The sequence below is a fragment of the Mobula hypostoma genome, chromosome 4 (assembly GCF_963921235.1).
Source record: "Mobula hypostoma chromosome 4, sMobHyp1.1, whole genome shotgun sequence".
Classification (NCBI taxonomy): Eukaryota; Metazoa; Chordata; class Chondrichthyes; order Myliobatiformes; family Myliobatidae; genus Mobula; species Mobula hypostoma.
Window position 1 is genome coordinate 52,007,763 of NC_086100.1, and position 21,861 is coordinate 52,029,623.

At 39.7% G+C, this 21,861-nt stretch overlaps 1 protein-coding gene across 1 annotated transcript in view; it reads right to left on the reverse strand.

The window, feature by feature from the left end:
- Positions 1 to 13,246: 13,246 nt before the first annotated feature.
- The window catches only part of LOC134345936 (neuroligin-1-like), a 28,502-nt gene continuing 19,887 nt past the window's right edge, over positions 13,247 to 21,861 (reverse strand). The window contains exon 4 of the mRNA XM_063047287.1: positions 13,247 to 19,621. Within this exon, the coding sequence (XP_062903357.1) occupies positions 18,802 to 19,621 (820 nt within the window). The 3' untranslated portion in view covers positions 13,247 to 18,801. The remainder of the gene's footprint in view (positions 19,622 to 21,861) is intronic.

Sequence of the window (21,861 nt, forward strand, 5' to 3'; positions counted from 1 at the left end):
TGTCCTTCCAAAGTGTACCACCTCATACTTCTCCAGGTTGAATTCCATCTGCCACTTCTCAGCCCACTTCTGCATCCTATCAATGTCTCTCTGCAATCTTCAACAATCCTCTACACTATCTACAACACCACCTACCTTGGTGTCGTCTGTATACTTGCCAACCCACCCTTCCTGGCCCTGAGACTCTTTGGCCAGGTAGGGGAGAAGTTACAGGCAATTTAATCTGTGTTGAGGGGAAGTGACCAAAGCATTGTGGCAGATAATCTCAGTTCAGCAACCCCAGTCTCAGCTGGAGGAACAGGTGTCATCCCTTGCAGCATCAAGCTTACTATCAACAATTGGTATCCATTGACCGCAGTGTCCACTCTCACGGCCACAGTCCATGAACTTACAGCTGACACTTCACCACTGCCCCAGTGCTGCAACAGCCAGACCCATCGGCACTGGAGCTATCCTCTCTCAGCACTCTCCTGTAGAAATCTGGCTGCACCCTTGTGCCTTTCTTTCCTGTTGCTTGACTCCAGCTGAGAGTAACCATGATGTTGGGAACTGAGAACTTCTGGCTGTCAAGGAGGCCCTGGGAGCATGGCGACATTGGCAGGAGGGGGAAATGCATCCTTTTTTGGTTTGAATAGATCACAATCTCTCCTACATTGAGTGCTAAGAGACCTAACTCTGCTCAAATTCATTTGGCCCTTGTCTTCACCAGGTTTCATTTCATCCTTACCTATCATCCCCGCAGCAAGGTTGACACTCTCTCCTGGCGGTTCGATGGGTCTGAGGACAATGCTAATCCAGAGGTCATCCTTCCTTGTTTATGCATAGCTGCTCAGGTGATTTGGGGAATAGAAGTGGAGGTGAGGGCTGCCCAACAGTTGCATCCAAGTTTTGGTGGGGGAAACCTCTCAAGTGGTTGTTTGTTCCTGCTACAGTGCACTCCAAAATGTTGGAATGGGATCACTCCTCCCATCTGGTTGGTCATCTGGGAACTTAACAGATCCAGGAGTTTATTAAGAGATGATTTTGGTGGACACCTATGTCCCAGGATGTCCATGACTTCACCTCTGCCTGCCCGCCGCCCCCACCGTACTCAGAACAAGACATCACTCCAGTGTCTTGCAGGTCTGCTACGTCCGCTGTCTGTGCCCCACCAACCCTTCCCACTTCCAATGGAAACACTACCATTCTGATTTCTGTGGATTGATTCTCCAATGCTGTCCATTCCATTGTTCTCCCTAAGCTCCTGTCAGCTCGTGACACTGGCCCCCTCATGGTTCAACATGTGTTTAGGCTGCATGGCTTCCCTCAGGACATGGTGAGGGCCACAGTTCACATTCTGTTTTTGGAAGGCTTTTTGTTCTCTTGTAGGAACTGCAGTTAGTGACTCATCTGGTTTTCACCCCCAGTCTAATGGATAGACTGAGAGAGTGAACCAGGAGACAAACTGTGCTGCCTTGCTTCTTGCAACTCCATGTTCTGGAGTTCCCAATGAGTTTGGACAGAGGTTGCCCACAATGACCTCCAGTCATCCTCCACTGGCATGTCCCCCTTTGAATGGCAGAAGAGATTCCAGCCACTGCTCTTCCCTGACGAGGAGACTGATATAGGAGTTCCCGCTGCTGAACAGTTGGTCCAACATTACGAGTGCATGTGGAGACGGGCCAGGGCTTCTCTGCTCCATACTCAGAAACAAGATGCTTTGTCGGCTGATTTGCTCTGTCAACAGGAGAGGCCTCTCAAGCCAAGAGAGAAAGTCTGGCTGGCATCAAGGGATCTTCCCCTGAAAACTGAGAGCCACGAATTGGCCCCACTCTACATGGGACCAATAGTAGCGGAGAAGGCTATTAACAAGGTCTTGTATAGATTGCCCCTACCATCATCAATGAAGATTCACCCCCAGCTCAAGCCAGTTACTACCTCTTCCCTGGCCTCAGTCACCCCACCTTCCCCTCCTCCTTGCTTGGTGGATAGTTCCCTGGTCTATACTGTGCAACGCCTCCTTGCATCTGGCCCGGTACAGGGCAAGCTCCAGTACCTTGTGGATTGGGAAGGGTATGATCCTGAGGAAGATTCTTGAATTTTGGCTGATGATATGCTGGACGTATCTCTCATCTGGGACCTCCAGCAGGCACAGGACTCTGGCACATCGGGAGCTGTGCCTAGGGAGGGCGGCCTATCACTACCACGGATTCTGCTGCAGAATCTACATGCCCCCGCAGGCAGGCTGCACGAGAGATTCAAGAATTGCGCTTGTGAATATGCACATTCCAGCTTATTACTATTTCATAATGGTGGTATTTAACTCCCTTCATTCTGTTATAGACTTGTCAAGACTTGACCAACAGCAGAGTAACACTTAAGCTCTCTGCTTACCCTTGTCCTTCTCTGGGAAAGAGGACTAACATTTTGAATGATGCTTGTATTCATTTACTATTTCGTCATTGCTACCAGCCGCAGTGTTGGCATTTAACTTTCAGTTTGAGAGTTTTAGTTAATGTTCCGGTTTGTCGAAAAATTATTGTTTTCCTTTTCCTTTAAATTCTGTAACAGTTCTCATTAAGGTCAGCGACTGTCGACCCATTTCAGTGCGTGTGTCTCTCTCTCCATACCTGAGGCCAGATCTGAACATTCTGACATTTTGTAGCTAAAGTTTAAAGTGAATGAAAGGCAGAAAGATTAATCTGCTGGAAATTGACAATGATGTCAGAAAATACCAGAGGTATGTAACAGCTATGGAGAAGGAAACATAGTTAATATTTCCGGTTAATGATTGTATATCAGAGCTATTTTGATTATAGGTCATTTAAATAGAAAAGAATAATTCTATTTCCTTCAGCTACAGTTGCTGCCTGACCTGCTGCCAACATTTTTTGTCTTTATCTCTGATTGAATGAGGCAGCTTGTTTTTTCAATGACAGTGCTATCTTCTCTGTCAGAAAACTGTGAGCTCAGCACTTAGGCACAAAATATAGACCAGCATTTCAGCTAGACAGAAAGCTGCCCTTTGGAAGCACCAGCTTTCAAAAATGAAGAGAAACAAAGGATCATCTTCCTGTTCATATAGATGTTGAAGATCTGCATGTTCTTCAGTAGTAATTCCCTCTTACTGATATCAGAAACAATTACCCTACAAGGATTTACTGAATGTGATAGCACTGAAAAAGTCCATTTGACTCAATTATTGTACGAGTTCTTAGATGGAAGCATTCATTTGGTTCTTGCCTCTCTGCTATTTCTCCATAGTTCTATAATGTTTTAGCTTCAAGTATTTATTGGATTAGTCCTTCATCCTGATCCCAGAGCTGACCCCAACCATGGCTGTGCCGTTGCTCAGATGAACTATAAATCAATAGAGCACTATGATCCTTATTGGGCTTCCAAGCTCTTAGGTTATGAAGACTGGCTCAGGTCCAAGAGTCCTCATCCAAATGAATGAAAAAAAAAGCACATTCTGCCAGACAACGTTCATGGACTTTAAAAAAAAAACTTACTTGAATGAATTTTTCTCCATTCCTCTCCAGTACTGATGAAGGGTCTTGGCCTGAAACATCACACTAATCACCAACCAGGTTGTATCCTTTCCCTTCCCTCACCTTCTTATTCTGGCTTCTTCCCCATTCCTCTCCAGTCCCGATGAAGGGTTTCAGTCTGAAACGCCAACTGCTTATTCCTCTCCGTAGATGCTGTCTGACTTGCTGAGTTTTTCCAACACTTTTTGTGTTACTCAAGATTTCTAGCATCTGTAGAATCATTTGAGTTAATTTTGAATTAATTTTGTATTTTAGTGTTTTAAATGTCATTACAAAATTTTGAAAGATTTTAAGCCATTCCAGTTAAACCGGAACTACTTCCAGTTAAGATGGCACTACCATATATGTGTGACAGCTTCGGGTAGTCAAAAAGCAAAGAAATCTGACTAAAGCATCACTAAAAATACCTTTTCTGAGGTAAATTGTGTGAAATTATTGCTGCAAACAGTGAAGAGGCAAGTGATAGCAAGGTAAGTTCAGGGTATGAGCTGAGATGTGTTGCAGAATCATTGCAGATAGAGTTCCGTTGCCCACACCGCTGGCCCGGGACTGAGGTTGGATCGCCAAAATGAGAAGTCTGGGCCTGGCCAGAGAAGATTCAGTGCTCATTCAACTGGCCCGGAAGTGAGGTTGGATTGCTCTGGGCTCTGAGCTGATCTGAAGAGCTTGAGAGTGGCTTCAGGCTGGGCCCAGAGTGAGCTGCTGAGTGGCATGGTCTAGGCTCAGAGCCTTTTGCGGCAGAGGTGCCTGGGTCCTAGTGCGAGGTATGATACACTGTTTAGACTATTTATATACCAGCCCAGATCGGAGGCAAGAGCCGATTCCACTCCAGGGTGAGGAACCTTTCACTGTTCCGATGTTGGGTCAATTTAGATGCCAGCCCAGATAGCCTGATAAAACAGGGTGCTGAGGCTAGGAAGACTGTCCAGGCTGCTGTGCTCCATGCTTGCTAATATGATGAACTAATATGTGAGGCTTTGGGCCTACTCCAGGCGTGCTGTTGTTCACTTCAACTGTTTGGGTGATTTTTATTGTTTTCTTTTCCTTGCGCATCAATTGTTGGTCTTTTATTTTTATTTTTATTTTTATTCTTTGTTTTGTTAATTAGGTACTTTCTAGTTTCCTGCTTTTTGGCTACCTATAAGCAAGCAAAATCTCATGGTTGTAACATTTATACATTCTTTAATATTAAATGAATCTTGAATCTATTCATTATTATGAATAGGTCCTAAGTGTTTTTCACAGTTTGCAATTATTAAAGCCATTCAAAGTAAATTTATTCTCAAAGTACATATATGTTACTATATACAACCTTGAGATTCATTTTCTTGCAGGCATACACACAACAAATCCAAGACATATAATAGAATCAGTGAAAGACTGCACCAACTGGACAGTCAAATAACCAGTGTATAAAGGGTAACAAACTGTGTAAATACAAAAGAAAGGAATAATGATAATAAAAAATAAATAAATAAGCAATAAATCTCGAGAACAAGAGATCAAGAGTGCTTGGAAGTGCCTCCATAGGTTGTGGGAACATTTCAGCGATGAGGGGTGTGAAGTTGAGTGAAATTATCCCCTCTGGTTCAAAGCCTGATGGTAGATGGGTAATAATTGTTCCTGAACTTGGTGACGTGAGTCCTGAGGCTCTGGTACCTTCTTCCTGATTGCAGCAGGGAGAAGAGAGCATGGCAGGGGTCCTTGATGATGGATGCTGCCTTCCTGCGACAGCACTCCATGTAGATGTGTTCAATGGTGGAGAGGGCTTTACCTGTGATGGACTGGACCATATCCACTACGTTTCGTAGGATTTTCCATTCAGGGGCGTTGTTTCCATAGCAGACCAAGATGTGATCAGTCTCCACCACAAATCGAGAGAAGTTTGTTAAAGATTTACAAGTCATGTTGAATCTTTGCAAACTGCTAAGGAAGTAAAAGTGCTGCTGTGCTTACTCCATAATGGTAATTACCTGCTGGGCCCAAGACAGATCCTCTGAAGTGATAACACCGAGGTATATAAAGTTGCTGACCCTACCCAACTCTGATACCCCGATGAGGACTGGATCATGGACCTGAAGTCAATAATCAGCTCCTTGGTTTTACTGACATTGAGTGAGAGATTGTTGTGGCACCATCCAGCCAAGCTTTCAATCACCCTGCTATATGCTGATGCATCACTAGCTTTGATTCAGCTAATGACAGTGGTGTCGTCAGCAAACAAATATTGCACTGGAGCTGTGCTTAGCCTCACAGTCATAAGTATAAAGCAACTAGAGCCTTGTGGTGCACCTGTGCTGATGGAGATTGTGGAGGAGATGTTGCCAATCTGAACTGACTGGTGTCTGCAAGTGAAGAAATCGAGGAGCCAATTGCACAAGGAGGCACTGAAGCCAAGGTCTTGAAGCTCTTTGATTAGTTTTGAAGGGATGATAATAATGAATGGCAACCTGAACTTAACAAAGACCATTCTGGTGTATGTATAGTTGCTGTCCAGATGTCTCACGGTTGAGTGAAGAGCCAGTGAAGTGCCAATAACAACATTGGAGCAGATCCAAGTCACTTCTCCGGCAGGAGTTGATATGTTTCATCACCAATCTCTCAAAGCACTTCATCACAGTGGGTGTAAGTGCTACTGGACGATAGTCATCGAGGCAGGTTACCACGTTCTTCTTAGGTACCGGTATGATTAAAGCCTGCTTGAAGTAGGTGGGTACCCCAGACTGCCGAAGTGAGAGATTAAAGATCTCAGTGAACACTCTAGTCAGTTGATCAGCACAGGTCTTTCGTACTTGGCCAGGTACCCCATCTGGGCCAACACTTCCTGTGGGTTTACCCTCCTGAAAGATGTTCTCACGTCAGCCTCAGGGACTGAAATCATCAGGTTATCAGGGGCTGTGGGAGTTCATGAAGGTTCCTCCATGGTTGTGAGCATAGAAGGCATTGAGCTCATCTGGAAGCAAAGTCTCGTTATCACCTATGCCACTTGGTTTTAGTTTGTAAGAGGTAATAGCATTCAAGCCCTGTCACAGCTGTTGAGTGACTTAACTTTGGTCTGGAATTTCCACTTTGTACACTGATGGCTTTCCAGAGATCGTACTTGGACTTCTTGTATCGTACTTGGTTGCCAGATTTAAATTCCACTGATCAGACCCTCAGCAGATTACAGATCTCATGATTCATTGAGGGCTTCCGGTTGGGGTAGACTCTAAATGTTTTTGTGGGGACACACTTACCTACAACTGCTTTAAAGAGTCCATGAAAACTGTGGTGTATTCATTCAGAACTTTCTGATGAGTCCTTGAACAGTGCCCAGTCCACCGAACTGAAACAATCCCAGATCCCCTCCCGTTACCACCTCTTTGTTGTCCTTATCTCTGCAGGTTTGCTCCTTATCCTCTGCCTGTATGCAGGCAGGAGAGGAACAGCCAAGATATCAGATTTCCCAAAATGCAGTTTAGGCATGGAGTGGTAGGCATTCCTAATTGTGGTATACCAGTGGTCGAGTGTGTTGAAGCTGCAGTTTATATGCTGATGATAATTGGGCAGAGTGTTCTTCACACAAGTCAGACTAAAGACATCAACTATGACTTGAAATGTGATGGGTTGGGCTGTGTCCTGTTTGGTGATGGCAGCATTAACACCGTCTTTTGGCAGTATGTAAGCTGCGGTCAGGAACACGGAGGAGAAAACTCTAGGTAAGTGATATGGTCCGCACATAATTGTTAGATGTTCCGATTTGGGGGGAGAAGACTAAGACCACCGCTTCGGAGCACCACAGAGAGTTTATCATGGAATGCAGACCTCCACATTTTGCCTTCTCCATCATTCACAGTCGGTAACACTGAAACCTTGACAACTGGTGAGATTGGCGGCTGGGCCCTGTTCTCTGTGAAGGCATTTCTGTGGGTTGCTGCTGAAACAACCCCAATGCAGTAGTGGGCAAGGATAGACTCTGGGAGACAGTACTGCCAGCTGGGATGAACACTGTGGCCAGTGGCAGACAATGAAAGACCTTCGCCTAAATGGAATCTCTTTCTAACACCCTTCTAGGCAGAGTATTTCAGATCATTGGTATGCTGCCACAAGTCAATCAATGACTTAAGCGCTTCCACCAAATCCTCCCTTAATTTTCTCAGTTCTGAAGAGAAGAACTCAATGTTTTACTGCCTGTTTGTATAATTGAAGTCCCAAATAAAAAAAAGTTACCATCTTCTTCAGCTCCTTCACCTTGTTCATGAGGTGAACCAAACTCATGGTGTTTGTGCACCAGGCTCCAGTCTTATAAAAGTTTAGCATGACTTCCTTGCATTTGTATCCAAGATCTTTATTTAACAAAAAAACAAAAATCTGATACACATTTTCAAAAAGACTTTTGAAAGTTAACACCTAAACCTGCAAAAATGTTGGTACCCTTTGTGTCTTCCTTGTACTCTTTTTAAATTTGTGTAACTTAGCTCCTATCCTCTCACTCCTCCCCTCCCCCACCCTTCCCAGCCCTGTCATCTGATTACTACATTCACATCGCTTTTTCCTAATGTGCATTTATTCCCCCACTGTACCTTGGATGTGTTCGTCAATATCATGACCACCCGTATCAATATTCAGCACTGGAACATGGCTTCTGGGTGCCCCTTTGGATTCCTGTACTCCCAGTTCCTTCCTCCCATTCTACTTGGACACCTGTTTACTTCTGTTTAACCAGTCACAGCTGGGGATCAACAGCTTCTTTAAAATGCACTCCAGGAAATTTCCACGAGGTGTTCCAGATGGCAAAGAATTTGCAGCCATTTGCCTCTGATGTCCTATCACTTTATTAGAAAACCATTAGCTATGTCAAGTGTGTGTGTATGTATATATATATATATATATATATATACACAGTGGATTTTTAATATAATAATATTACATCGGAAGCCCTTCGAATTATTTCTCAACTATTTTAGCTCAGACATTTCTATATAATGTTGTATCATGTTGCATATTGTTAATTTTTATTCACCTGGAAATAATACACTATTCTGATCATTTTTCGCTTTACTTTTGTCTTCTAGCTCAAATTACTTCAAGCTGCCTTCTCCCTTCACAGCTTTGCCTTACTTTGTACATTGACTGATTGCTCTCCAGTATACAGTTTCAGAAACATCCTGGTTCCAACCTGGCATGTAACTGCAAAACACAATATTTAACATCTGAACAAAAGTAGAGAAAAATACTGGAAATACTCAACTGGTCATAAAGCATCTGCATAGAAAGAAAGAGTTATTCTTTGTTTCCCTGCCCTAACATCAGAACTGAAAACTCTTAAATGCTACTGCAAAAATAATTTGTCTGAGACTCACTGAGCCGGCAGATTGTTACCTGTCAACTTGTAGCCTTAAAATACAATTCTACTGTAAGAAAGCAAGCTTGAGGTTCAGTATGATAACTGATACCATCTGTGCTATTTACCCACAATTTGCAGGTGAATTCTTACCAACAAATTCACCAATTTACTGAACACCAAGACATCCCATTTAGCAGCTTTGACCAGCACTGCTTGCACTTACTTATCTGGTCAATTTTCTCTATTTTTAAAAAGTTGGTTCACATTGTCTGCAGATCTGCTGCTTGCACAGAAATAGTGAATAGCAATTTGTGATGTCTTGAGGTTATGCAAGGTGCTTTCCTTCATCTATTTAAGAAGGTCCAAGCATCAATACCAGAGAAACAGAAAACAGGTGAACTAAATTAGCAACTATTCACAAAGGCTGATATTCATGATCACTTCCTGACATTGTAAGATTCCTTCCAGTCTCGATATTGGTGTAACACAATGGAAAAATAGTCCACCAAAGAGCAGTTACAACATTTGCAGCACCTGTAATAATGCTGATCTTTGAGAGAGAATTGGAAGTGTTGCAGTCAGACATCATAGGCACACAGGAGATGGGCAAACATCAATAGAACAGGTGATCAATGAAACTTGCATTGTGAACAAAGAATATTTCTGTAAGGTCACTAGAGACTGTAACCAACTCTGATTAATAAGGAAGGTAATTGGCCGACCAGATAAGGAATCATTAATGGGCACGTGGCCAAGTGGTTAAGGCATTTGTCTAGTGATCTGAAGGTCGCTAGTTCGAGCCTCAGCTGTGGCAGCATGTTTGTGTCCTTGAGCAAGGCACTTAACCACACATTGCTCTAGTGTCTGTGCAAGGAGTGGCGCCCCACACAGACTTTCAATCTGCACCTTGTAAGGCATGAAAATGCCCGATGCAGGCCTCTCATGGTCTGAGTCGACGTTCCCTCCCCGATGGGGCAAATGTAACCAGCAAAGGAGAGGATAGGAGATCCAGTGGGTTGTGTGTGGATGATGGGCAGATGCCATCAGGTGAGGGAGGAGAAAGAAACTGGGTTACAGGGGACATTGGGGGAGATCCTGGGCAGATCAAGAGGCAATGTAAAGGGACAGGGGAGGTACGGGTTATCTGAAATTGGAAAGTTCAATATTTATAGCATCGTGTTGTAAAGTACCAGGGAGAAGTATGAGATATTGATTCTCTAGTTTGTGCTTGGCCTCACTGTCACAGTTGTGAAGGTTGAGGATAGACAGGTCAGTGTGGGAATGGGAAAGGGAGTTGAAATGACATGCAACTGGGGTTTGAAGATGGCCTTTGCAGATGTAGAGGAGGTCACATCAAACACATCGAATGCAAGGTACATGGCTAGAGAAGGTACATGTGCAACTCTACCCTACCTAGAAGGGTTGTTAGGTCTCTGGATGGTATAGAGAGAGTAGGTGTATGTGTAGGTGATGTATTGCCTACAGTTAATAAGGAAAGCAAATCCAATGTTAGCATTGATTTTGAGAGCATGAGAATATAAAAGCAAGGATGCAGTGCTGAGGCTTTATAAGACACTGGTTAGATGTTATTTGGAGGATTGCGTGCAGTTTTGGGCCCCTTATGTAAGAAAGGATCTGCTGGCATTGGAGAGGGTCCAGAAGAGGTTCATGAGAATTATCCCGGAGATGAAAGGGTTAACCTTTGAGAAGCATTTAATGGCTCTGAGCCTGTACTCACTGAAGGTTCGAAGAATGAGGGGGAATCTCATTAAAACCCATCATATATTAAAAGGCTAAGATAGAGATGATGTTTCCAATAGTGGGGGAGTCCTTGACCATCTGGCACAGCATCAGAATTCAAGGACGTCCCCTTAGAAGAGAGATAAGAAGTAGTTTCTTTAGCCACAGAGTGGTAAATCTATGGAATTCTTGCCACAGATGGCTGTCAGGGCCAAGTTATTGGGTATATTTAAATATGAGGTTGCAGGTTCTTGGTTAGTAAGCGGAGGAGAAGGTAGAAGAATGGGGTTGAGAGGGATAATAAATCAACCAGGACAGAGTGGCAGAGAAGGCCCAAATAGCCTAATTCTACTCTCATGTGTTATGGTATTATAGTTGTGGGGAACAATGCCAGGGCTTGGGAAGGAATGAAGAATATAAGGAGATGCAGTGGGAATGGTGCCTGTGAAAAGCAGGAAGAGCTGAGGAGGGGAAGATGAGACTAGTGTTGAGGTAGATTTGCTGCCTCCCAGATCAATTGATGCAACAGCTTTATCACAGCTCCAGTGACCCAGGTTCAATATAATGTCCAGTGCTTTTCATGTGAAATGTGTATGCTCTGTGGGTGTGTTGATTTCTTCAGGTGCTCCCCTTAATATTCATTGGTGTGTTTTGGTCAGTATGGACTCTGTGGGCCTTCAATACTCTATGACCCCAGCTTGTACACTGCAAGTCAAGGAAACAATTAAACAATTTATTCCAGTTGTGGAATAAACTCCACCAATTAAGGGGAGAAAGACTAGCAAAAATGCTTGGGAAATTCTTCTCCTACATGTTTTCTGTCAATCTGTGATTTCAACATCTCATTGGAAAGACATTTGAAATTCTGAAATTTTTTGCTCACATGTTCAAAGTGTCTGGCAGATAATAACTATTATTCATTTTATTTCAAAACGTTAAACTTTTGGCAACTACATCCCATGACTCAGCTAAAATATGCAAGCTACTGTTGGGTTTGTCTGCACCCTTCAGCCAACCACTAAGCCACCAGAAATTCACTCACTGAAATACAGAAGAAGAAACAAGGGACTACAGATGTTGGAATCCGGAGCTAAACAAAACAGTAAACATCTTAAGGGTCTCAAATGTCCAATTAGTACTTGTGTAGGAGAGCGATTATTCCCGATGCAGTGTCTCAACCTGAAATGCTGACATTTCTTCTCTCCTAGTAGATGCTGCTCGACCCAATGAGTCCCTCCAGTGGTTTGTTTTTTTTAGCTCCAATTGACAATTTTGCTCCATCAGTTTTCTTTCCCTGTATCAGACTGCTCTCCAACTACAAATGTCATGGTCTTATCCAAACTTCTGTTAAATGTTGAAATTGAAACCTGTATCCACCACTTCCACTCTACACTCTCATCACCCTCTGAGTAAAGACGTTTCCCCTCAGATTCCCCTTAAACATTTTACCTTTCATCCTTAACCTATGACATCTACTTGTAGTCTTACTCAACATTGGTGGAAAAAGCCTGCTTGCATTTATCCTATCTGTACCCCTCATGATTTAGTATACCTCTATCAAATCTCCCCTTATTCTCCTACACTCCAGGCAATAAAGTCCTAACCTATTCAACTTTTCCCTATAACTCTGTTCCTCAAGTCCCAGTAAAATCCTTGTAAATTTTCTCTGTACTCTTACAATCTTATTGATATCTTTCCTGTAGGTAGGTGACCAGAACTGCACACAATACTCCAAATGAGACCTCACCAATGTCTCATACAACTTCATTAGAACATTTCAACGACTGTACTCAATATTTTGATTTATGAATCTACAGATTTTTGCATTTATTGCCAACCTCAAATTGCTGTGAGCTCCAGATTTAAATACTGTGGTGTTTACTGACATCAAGCTCTGTAAACTTCAGTTAATCAGCCCACATCAACTCCGACCTACTGTTACTCTTATCCTCAGTGAATAAAATTGGTCTCAATATTTTTGTGTTACATTTAATCCATGACCACACAATTTCACTTCTTCATAATTTGTTCCAACTTCTTGTTGTCTTCTCACGGAGTTATGTTATTCTGACTTCAGTTTTCTTTTAACCTATATAACACTCCCTGTTCAATTCACAATGACAGCTTCAACTACTTAGACACCAAGTTCTGGAGTTCCCTCACCAATCCTCTCTATCTTCCTATTGCACTATTCTTCAGTAAAATCCAGTTTAAAATCCACTTTTTAAATTCTATTTTAGTTATTTTACTTAATCATATCTTCTTTGGCCCAGCATTCTCTACCATTATTACAAATCTGTGAGGTACTTTAATGTTAAGTATTTAAAAATAAAAATGTAAATGGCAGCAAAAGAACTCACATACATTATATTGGGTAATAAAGATGAAGTAAAGCATGAACAGATGCATATTATTTCATCATTATTTTACAAGTATAGCACAAGCTTCTTTTGATAAGGGAGTCAATAGTATAAAGGTTTGCCTGGAAAGATTGTGTTAATGTCCAAGAAAAAGCCTACAGTTATGCATATCTGTACTAAACAAAAGATGAAGCTTCAGATTATTATTTTTAGAAATTTTATTTATACAATAATAAAACTATATACAGATATAAACACTGTAAACTGACAGTATAATACGGTACAGAGTTTTAAACTGCACTGTTTATCAGGCTTGGCAGCATTAGCAAAGACATCAACTTATAGGACCACTGGATACACAATAACATCTGTTCATAAAAAGTTTTAGGTTTCTAATGTGCTCTTATAGTGGAAAGTTGTTCAATATGGGACTGGAAATTTGTGCATTTTTTTTATCTCCTGTTTGAATTCGGTCAACATGCACTTCAGGTCAGAAGTACAACATGAAGAATTTCCTCTGGCTTCCATGGAAAAGGAAATCAAGTGAGAGTATAGAACAAATTGCCAGCCTGGAACTTAGAATACTCATAATATTGTTGCAACGATGCATTTTAATCACATGTCAGAAGATCATTCCCTTGCTGCCTCAATGTAATATTTAAAATTTCTCCCAAGATCTATCCACAGAGAACTCCCTGAATCCCTTGGAATAACACTGCCGGTCAGTGGTGTGGGCTGGGACCAATTTGTTTGAAAGGAGAGAGAGAGAGAGAGAGAGAGATCGAGCTAGGAGTGCTGCAAACTTCATTAGGGTTCATGTTCCTAATAATCAGTGGCTGCTATTGCCATATTTTCCTTGTATTTACATTTTTGTTTGAGTTGAGAAGAAGATTTGGGTTAGCTCTGATCGATTCCATAATCAGATAGGCTGCTGATATTTGCTACACAGATGTGCAGATGACTAATCACCATCTGATGCAAAATGCCAGAAGGTTGTGGGGATATACTGTACATTGCTCAATACTTCAGTGGGAATTGCCATTTCAATGGAGACAGAATATTAGAAAGATTTATTGCATATTAAGTAGAAAATAAACATCTTCTGAAGCTAAAGTAAAACTTGCTTAAAATTCTGGGAAAGAATTTAGTCTGACTAAAAAAAATCTAAAAGGGACTCCGTCACAGAGTAGCAAGAGACTGGTGAACAATGAGGAACAGCCTGGAGAAGTTAAAAAATATGATATTTATTAATGATATTAAGAAATTCTTAAGTCATTGTTCAGAAACAATTTTACAGTCATTTGAGGCTATTAAGCCTTTGTAAGTAAAAGAAATAATTCTATTTGCTTGCGACAAATGGCAGGGAAATATTTGATGACAAAAACGTATAAAGACATACTGGCTGTGAATTCTGGATGTGAAAGGATCCTGAACAAATAATCTTTGTGCACTTCAATACTCAAATGTTTTTTGGCAAATGTTCCACAAGAAGAACCATTCGGTCAAACTATCTAATGCTGCTTATATTAAGTAGCAATACTCAAATACAAATTATCACTGGAAAATGAAAAGGATAAATTACCTCAAACAGCACAGGAGAAACAGTTTACAAGCAACAAAGTATCAGGGCACTTTTGACAGCCTATTATTTTAATTTCCCCAGTTGTGTCACAATATTCATGTAAAATACACGAAATAAATCTCATGATCTGCTTTCTTACAACAATTAAAGCTGCGATACATCGTAAATTCAGTTTACGTTCATGATAATAACTTGTAATTTAATGAAAAATCCAAATTAATAAAATTATTAAGTTATAAAATTGGAATAAAATATTTCAAAGTTTGTAAGTGTTCATTCCCATTCCAATCATTCTTCCAAGAATCTTACATCATTGTCTGATTTCATACATAGCATGTCCATACTGAATGTGAAAGGATTTGCGCATTTTGAAATATTTACAAAATATGTAGATTTCTCATGTTGAGGTTCCTTGAGAAGAAACAGAACTGAAATTTTCTTTGTAAATAAAATGTAAAGAAAACTTTTTTACAGGTGATTACAGTTCTAATGTCTTTAAGCAAGCAGTAATTGTACTGCGTTTTGATATTCAACACGATAAAAGCAATGCGCAATAAAATTACAGCGATTATAAGGTAAATAATTTACAGAAAGCACAGTACAATAAAAAATTTTTCTGTTCCCTAATCTTAAATTTACTTCAAATCAACCGAGCATGTTGTTACCAAAAGCAAGCCTAGGCAAAAAAAAAAGGTCTAGTGACATCCTTCTAAAATAAAATCACTTAATGAAATTAATTACACTTTTCAGTCCTTTATCTGTGAATTAATTAATTGTTTAGAATCTAGGGAAACAATAAAACTAAAAAAAAAATCGAGATTTTAACATTGTATCAAGTAATTAGTGAGTATTATCCATTCACATTAAAAATTACCTCACAAATTCCAAATCTATTTGGAGAAATTTCTTTCAATTACACATTTATTTTCAATATATTAATCAGAAGCTTTCTTCAGTAAATTAATTCCAAACAAGTATTTGATACTTGTGTTTATTAGACAATAGTTTAACAAAGAGCAAATATGTGTGCAGCACTAAGTTATTTATTTTAATTGATTTCATTTAGGTTTGTATGATTTATGGTGAACCATACGAAATCAGTTACGTACTGATTATATATGTGGAGCAGATGTTCAGGAGTAATTCAATGACCGTAATATAAAGAAACCCACAATTAATTGCCCCTTTCTAAAATATTAGTCATAAAGTCATAGAGAACTACAGCACTGAAACAGGCCCTTCGACTCACCTTCTCTGTGCTGATCTATTGTTCTGGATAGTCCCATCGACCTGCATCTGGATCATAACACTCCATACCCCTCCCATCCATGTACTATACTTATCCAAACTTCTCTTAAATGTTGTAATCAAACCTGCATCCAATACTCCCGCTGGCAGCTCATTCCACCTCTCACCACTCTCTGAGTGACGAAGTTCCCCCTCAAAGGGTACTAAAATTGGGGTTGTAGTGGGCAGCGAGGAAGGCGATCAAAGCTTGCTGTTGGATCTGGACCAGCTGGAAAAATGGGCTGAAAAATGGCAGATGGAATTTAATGCAGGCAGGTGTGAGGTGTTGTATGTTGGGAAAACAAACCAGTGCAGAACTTAGTAAACTCACTAACTTTTACAGATGTACCATGGAGAGCATTCTAACTGGTTTCATCATGTCTGGTATGGAGGGCCACCGTACAAGATCACTTGAGCACTTGCCTCCCTAGCATCCAGGGCTGCTTCAGAAAGCGATTCCTCAAAAAGGTGGCATCCACCGTTATGGACCCCATCACCTATGATATACCCTATTCTCAATTCTCACTGCTGCCATCGGGTGGGGGGAGGGTGCAGGTGCCTGAAGGCACTCACTCAATGTTTCAAGAACAGCTTCTTTCCCTCTACCATCAGAGTTCTGAGTGGACACTGAACCCATGAACACTATCTCAGTATTTTTCCATCTTTTTGCACTACCTATTTAATTTATTTTTATATATACTTCTTATCCCAACACATAAAGCTTAGTATTATGTGTTCTGCTGCCACAAAACAACAAATTCCACAATATGCCAGTGATATTAAATCTGATTTTGAAACAGAGAAGGACAGGGCACTGAGAAGTATGGTAGAACAAAGGGATTTGGGAATACAGATCCATATTCCTTGAAAGTGGTGTCACAGGTTGACAGGGTCATAAAGGGAGGTTTTGGCACATTGGCCTCCATGAATCAAAATACTGAGAACAGGAGCTGGGATGTTATATCAAAGTTGTATTAGACATTGGTGTGGTCTAATTTGGAGCATTTTGTGCATTTCTGGTCACCTACCTACAAGAAAGGTATCAGTAAGATTGAAAGAGTACAGAGAAGATTTACAAGGATGTTTGGAGGAATTGAGGAGCTGAGTTATAGGGAAATGTTTAATAGGTTAGGACTTCATTCCCTGGAGCATGGGAGAATAAGGGGAGATTTAACTGAGGTATATAACATTATAAGGGGTATAGTTAGAGTAAATGTAAGTAGGCTTTTTCAGCTGAGATTGTGTGAGTCTAGAACTAGAGGTCATTGGTTAAGGCAAAAGGTGAAATGTTTAAGGGGAACATGAGGTGGAGGGTCTTCATTCACGGGGTGGTGAGAGTGTGGAACTAGCTGCTAGCGGAAGTGGTGGATGCAGGCTCGATTTCAACATTTAAGAAAAGTTTAGATCAGTACATGGATGCGAGGGGTATGGAGGTCTATGGTTCAGCTGCAGGTGAATGACTCTATGGCTCTAATATTGTAGAAAGGTGTAAAAAATGAATTTTACTTTAACATACTTTTAGTGAAATAATAAGTGCTTTTAGGCATGCTTAACAAAATCAAATGCTGCAAGTCATTCATTAAAATAATTGGCTAAAGTCCTTCTGGCAATTTTGATATTCTCCTAAAAGTGACAGTGGTGTCATATCCAATCAATGCTACATGGTAACATTATATTGAACAGGCTGTAAACTTTCAATTGAAATAACTAATTGAAAAAAGAATCTTATATAATATTCTGTTATTTTTCCATATATTTTATGCTAATGTTATTGCAGAATAATTGAATAACATCGCTATCCTGGATTGCAATGGAACATAATATCCTTCCCATTGTATTTGCATTCCGAGAAAACCTGATCAACCTATATACTGTACTAATAAAATTAACTTTGAGACTGTCTTTACTTAAACTATTTATTTTGGCATAGGGTCTCATTTCTCAATAGCACATCTTTTCTGAATAAACATAATCAAGGATACTAGTGAATGATAAGAAATAAGACTCCCCTTACTGCAGATCTGTTTGTTAATCTTGCACTAAATAACATTAGAAAAGGGACAGAATCTGATGAAGAAGAATTACAACACTGAAAATTCCCTTTTCTAGAATGTATAACTGTGTTTACTTCAACAATTATTCTAGCACATTTTGTACAAAACTACTTTCTTTGATCTGTTTTATTGAAACTACCAAGAACTTATTGATTGGATTTGCATCAACCTCTTCTGCAATTTGTCATTTGATGAAGGAAGCTTTTTTAATACTAATCTGAATGGGGAAGCAAAGTATGGTCTTTTCACAGCTTACTGAGCAGCACAGTCACCAAGCAGATAAATAATCATGCGTTTCGTGCTAAAAATGTCCTGTCGCATGTAGGCCGAAATTGTGTTGAAAGCACTTTGCAAAAAGCTGTTCATGGCAGTAATTGGTTTATTCTTCTGTCTTATTGAAAGAAAGCAGTCATATCCTTGTGCATGAATACTCCACACAAAACTTAATAGCATGTACTTAATGTATACTTCATATGCAAACTTGAAGAATGGCACTGTTCCAAAAAGAAAATAGACAGAATTTGTTTCATTCTAGGAATTTACTCCTTGTGCATTTGCGCAGTCTTCTATGTTAGTGTTTGAAATCCTTCCTCAATAGTGCCACACATGCCTAACTGGACAACATTACTTTTGGCACCAAAGCAGAACTCATAGTTCAAAGTCTTCAGAGAAAAGTATTTCTCCTTTCCCAAGAGAACTTCAAAATATTGCCATCTATGAGAATTTTTAAAATTGATCAGATGGGTTCAAAACTTACTTGCCTTTAAGGAATATTTCCAACTGTACTGGAGATGATTACCCCACATTGTTTCCTCTTTTAATTTAGAAATGGTCATGCTCCATGAACACCAATTCAAATATGATCTTCACTTGCAATCTCACACTTTTTTGACCGCTCATTTTTCTTCAAATCCTTGTTTGGCTATACCCTAGTTGTTGAATGTGAATGGGGATGAGGATGCGGAAGGGTGTTGTTTTGTCCCCCAGTAAATGTGTTGAACGTGTGGAGAGGCTGCATTCCTGGGAAGTTACTTGGAATCATTGTAATGGTCTTCGATGTCATTAAAGGTATATCATCTGGAGATCGCCTCATTGCTAACGTATAATCCGGAGGACAGGCTGTCCGCAGAACAACCTCATGTGGATGGATGGAATCGCATTCGTGATCTGTGTGCTTCATCTGCAGGGACATAATTTCTTCTTCTTGTGCATGGGTTAGGTCATTAGTGGTGTTACGTTGAGGGCTGCATCTTCTATGAACATCATGCCTCCTTTTGTCTTTCTTATAATACAATGCTGCAAAGGCAAGGATATTTAAAAACAATAAGGAAGCTCCAACAGCAATAGTAACACTTAACTCTGTTGAATAGTCCCTTTGATCAACCAAGAAAGGACCAGCTGAATGCTTCTGGTCATCCTGTTTGACAGTAGGAAAGACTGATGTCACAGGACGTTTAGTGGTAACAGACCACTTCTTTGATGGTCTGATTGTAATCTCTGATGGGACCTTTGTTGTTGTAGAAGTATACTGGGAAATGTCATTCAAGCTATGTAAATGAGGAACCAGCTCCAACCATAAGTTGACTTTATTAGCTCTATAGTGCTCCTTAACACGTGGTTTCAATCCAATGTGCAGGTAGAGTTGATCTTTCTGGGAATACCTTGACCAGGCAACTTCTTCGAAACGGTTTGGCTTGGTGTGGATAAATTTAGTATCCTGAGGAACTGGTTGATTTGGGTCACTGTGGGGGAATAAATTTGGATTTTACAGGTCATGAAGGAATCACATTAAAAAAAAACAATAATCACATTTTTGCAAGATAGTCTGTTACAAGTTTTGCATATATTGTATATCTTCCCCATTTTGAAGATTCTGACTCATTTTATAGAACTGATTGATTAGGAGATAAATAGCAATAAAATTATCTTTTTTTGTGGGAGTTCTATTTGTATTCATACTTTACACTTTTATTAGCACATAAATGTAAAAATTTCTCTATAGCTTTAAATTGAGATCAGTCAATGGACAAAGACAAAACAATTTAAGATTTACAGTGCAGATATGTAAATGCAAGGAACATTGCAGATAAAACAACTAAGTTGCAAGCAGAAGTTACTATAGGGACTACTTGGTGGTGAAATTAGAGATGGTAGAAAGAACAAGAGGATTGGTAACCTAATATTTCTGAATATAAGATAGTCAGGTAAGATACAAAAGGAATAACATTCAAAATTATGGAAGGCAATGGAAAATGCTGTAGCTGAAGAATGAAGGCCAGATTTATATTGGATTTAAATGAGGAACAAGAAAGAAGCTATTATTTTATGTACCAGAAGTCACCAAATAGTGAGAAGAAAGAAGACAGACAAATTTATTGGAAAATTATAGAAAGACTTAAAGATTACATACACTGATATGGACTTGAATTAGTGACAGCGGGAAAGAATACTTAAAAAATGGCATGAAATTTTCTTGGTCAATTATCGAGTAAACAGAATTGGAACTGATTCTAGGGAATTAGTGTGAAGGAACTGCAGGGAAAACTCCTTGGAAGGCAAAATATTAAAATAACACAAAGAATGAAAGCCAAGGAAGTTTTAAACTTTCTTGAGAGTATGGAATCTACCATAACAGTAGAAAAGACAAAAATAATATCTAAATGGATAAAAATGAAGAGGAATTAATTGAAAATTGTGGTCCTTGAAGCAGGAAAGCCACCCAGAGGGGTGGCATGAATCCTACATTTTTGAGGAAATGATGTGAATTCCTTGTCTAGAACTACAGTGTTTCAATCTTCCTTGGATAGGTGGCATTAATGGCATCAATCGGTGCCTGCACTTTGCGGTAATGTAATATGTTCTATAAGAGGCTAACCATGGTGAGCATAGGCCAGTTTTGTGATTTCCGGCTTTGAGAAAACATTTGTAAACAATAAGCCTGGAGAATATTAACTGGCACTTGAAAAAGTACAGGCCAATCAAGTCTACACAGATATGTTAATGTAGCAGTAAAGGATGAAAAGGGTAATGTGATAACATGAGCTTTCAAATGCAACTTGGCAAGCTATCACAAAAAGGATGTTAGCAAAATTCTACGCCTGGGATACAAAACCAGCTGAGAATTAGAAAGTAGAAGTGAATGTTTATTTTCATAAAAGAGGAAAGTGTCAACAGTACCTTATTAAGGCTTATGATAGAATAAATGCTATTCTTTATTAAAATCTATAATTTGATCTTACTTTAAAGTGTATAATTACAATTTTAAAGTATTTGTTTTTCAAAATATAGCAAACAATGAAAACATGGTAATAAATAGCTACATTGGGTAAACATGGCTGATTTGAAATTTAATGCAGAAGGAAGTGAAGTAATTCATTTTGTTTGGAAGAACAAGGAGAATCAATTGACATAATTGGTACAATTTTGAAGGTGGTCAGGTGACCCCTGTATTACAGCAATTTGGGGAATGAAAATCCATCTTTACCGTAGATTTGGGATGTGAAATCTGGGACAAAGTAAAAAAATTGCTTTTAAGGAATTTGTGTAAAGAATGTAAATCAATTAACACCTTTTTTCAATTCACATTTCTTGACACACGTGCAGATGATACAGCTTCAGATTATGAAAAATCATAATACAGACTTTTGTAGGAACACAACCATCCCCTCCTCTGTAACATGGGGATCATCTGTACAGACAGGCTGGAAAAGTTACTTAAAGCATATGAGATCCTTTGCTTTATGGATGAGGCAGTTTAAAGCAAATAAGCTACGTTGATTCTTTATAAAGCAATGGTTAGGCTTCAGCCAAATTACTGAACTGGGAAAGAGATTTAATAGAGATATTTAAGATATTAAATGGTTTTGATGGACCAAATAAGAAGAAACTTATTCTCCTAGGGAAAGGGATCAGAAATGTGGAAAGATACAGTAGATATAAAGTGTTTATCAAAAGAACCAAAGGTAGCATGAAGAAACATTTT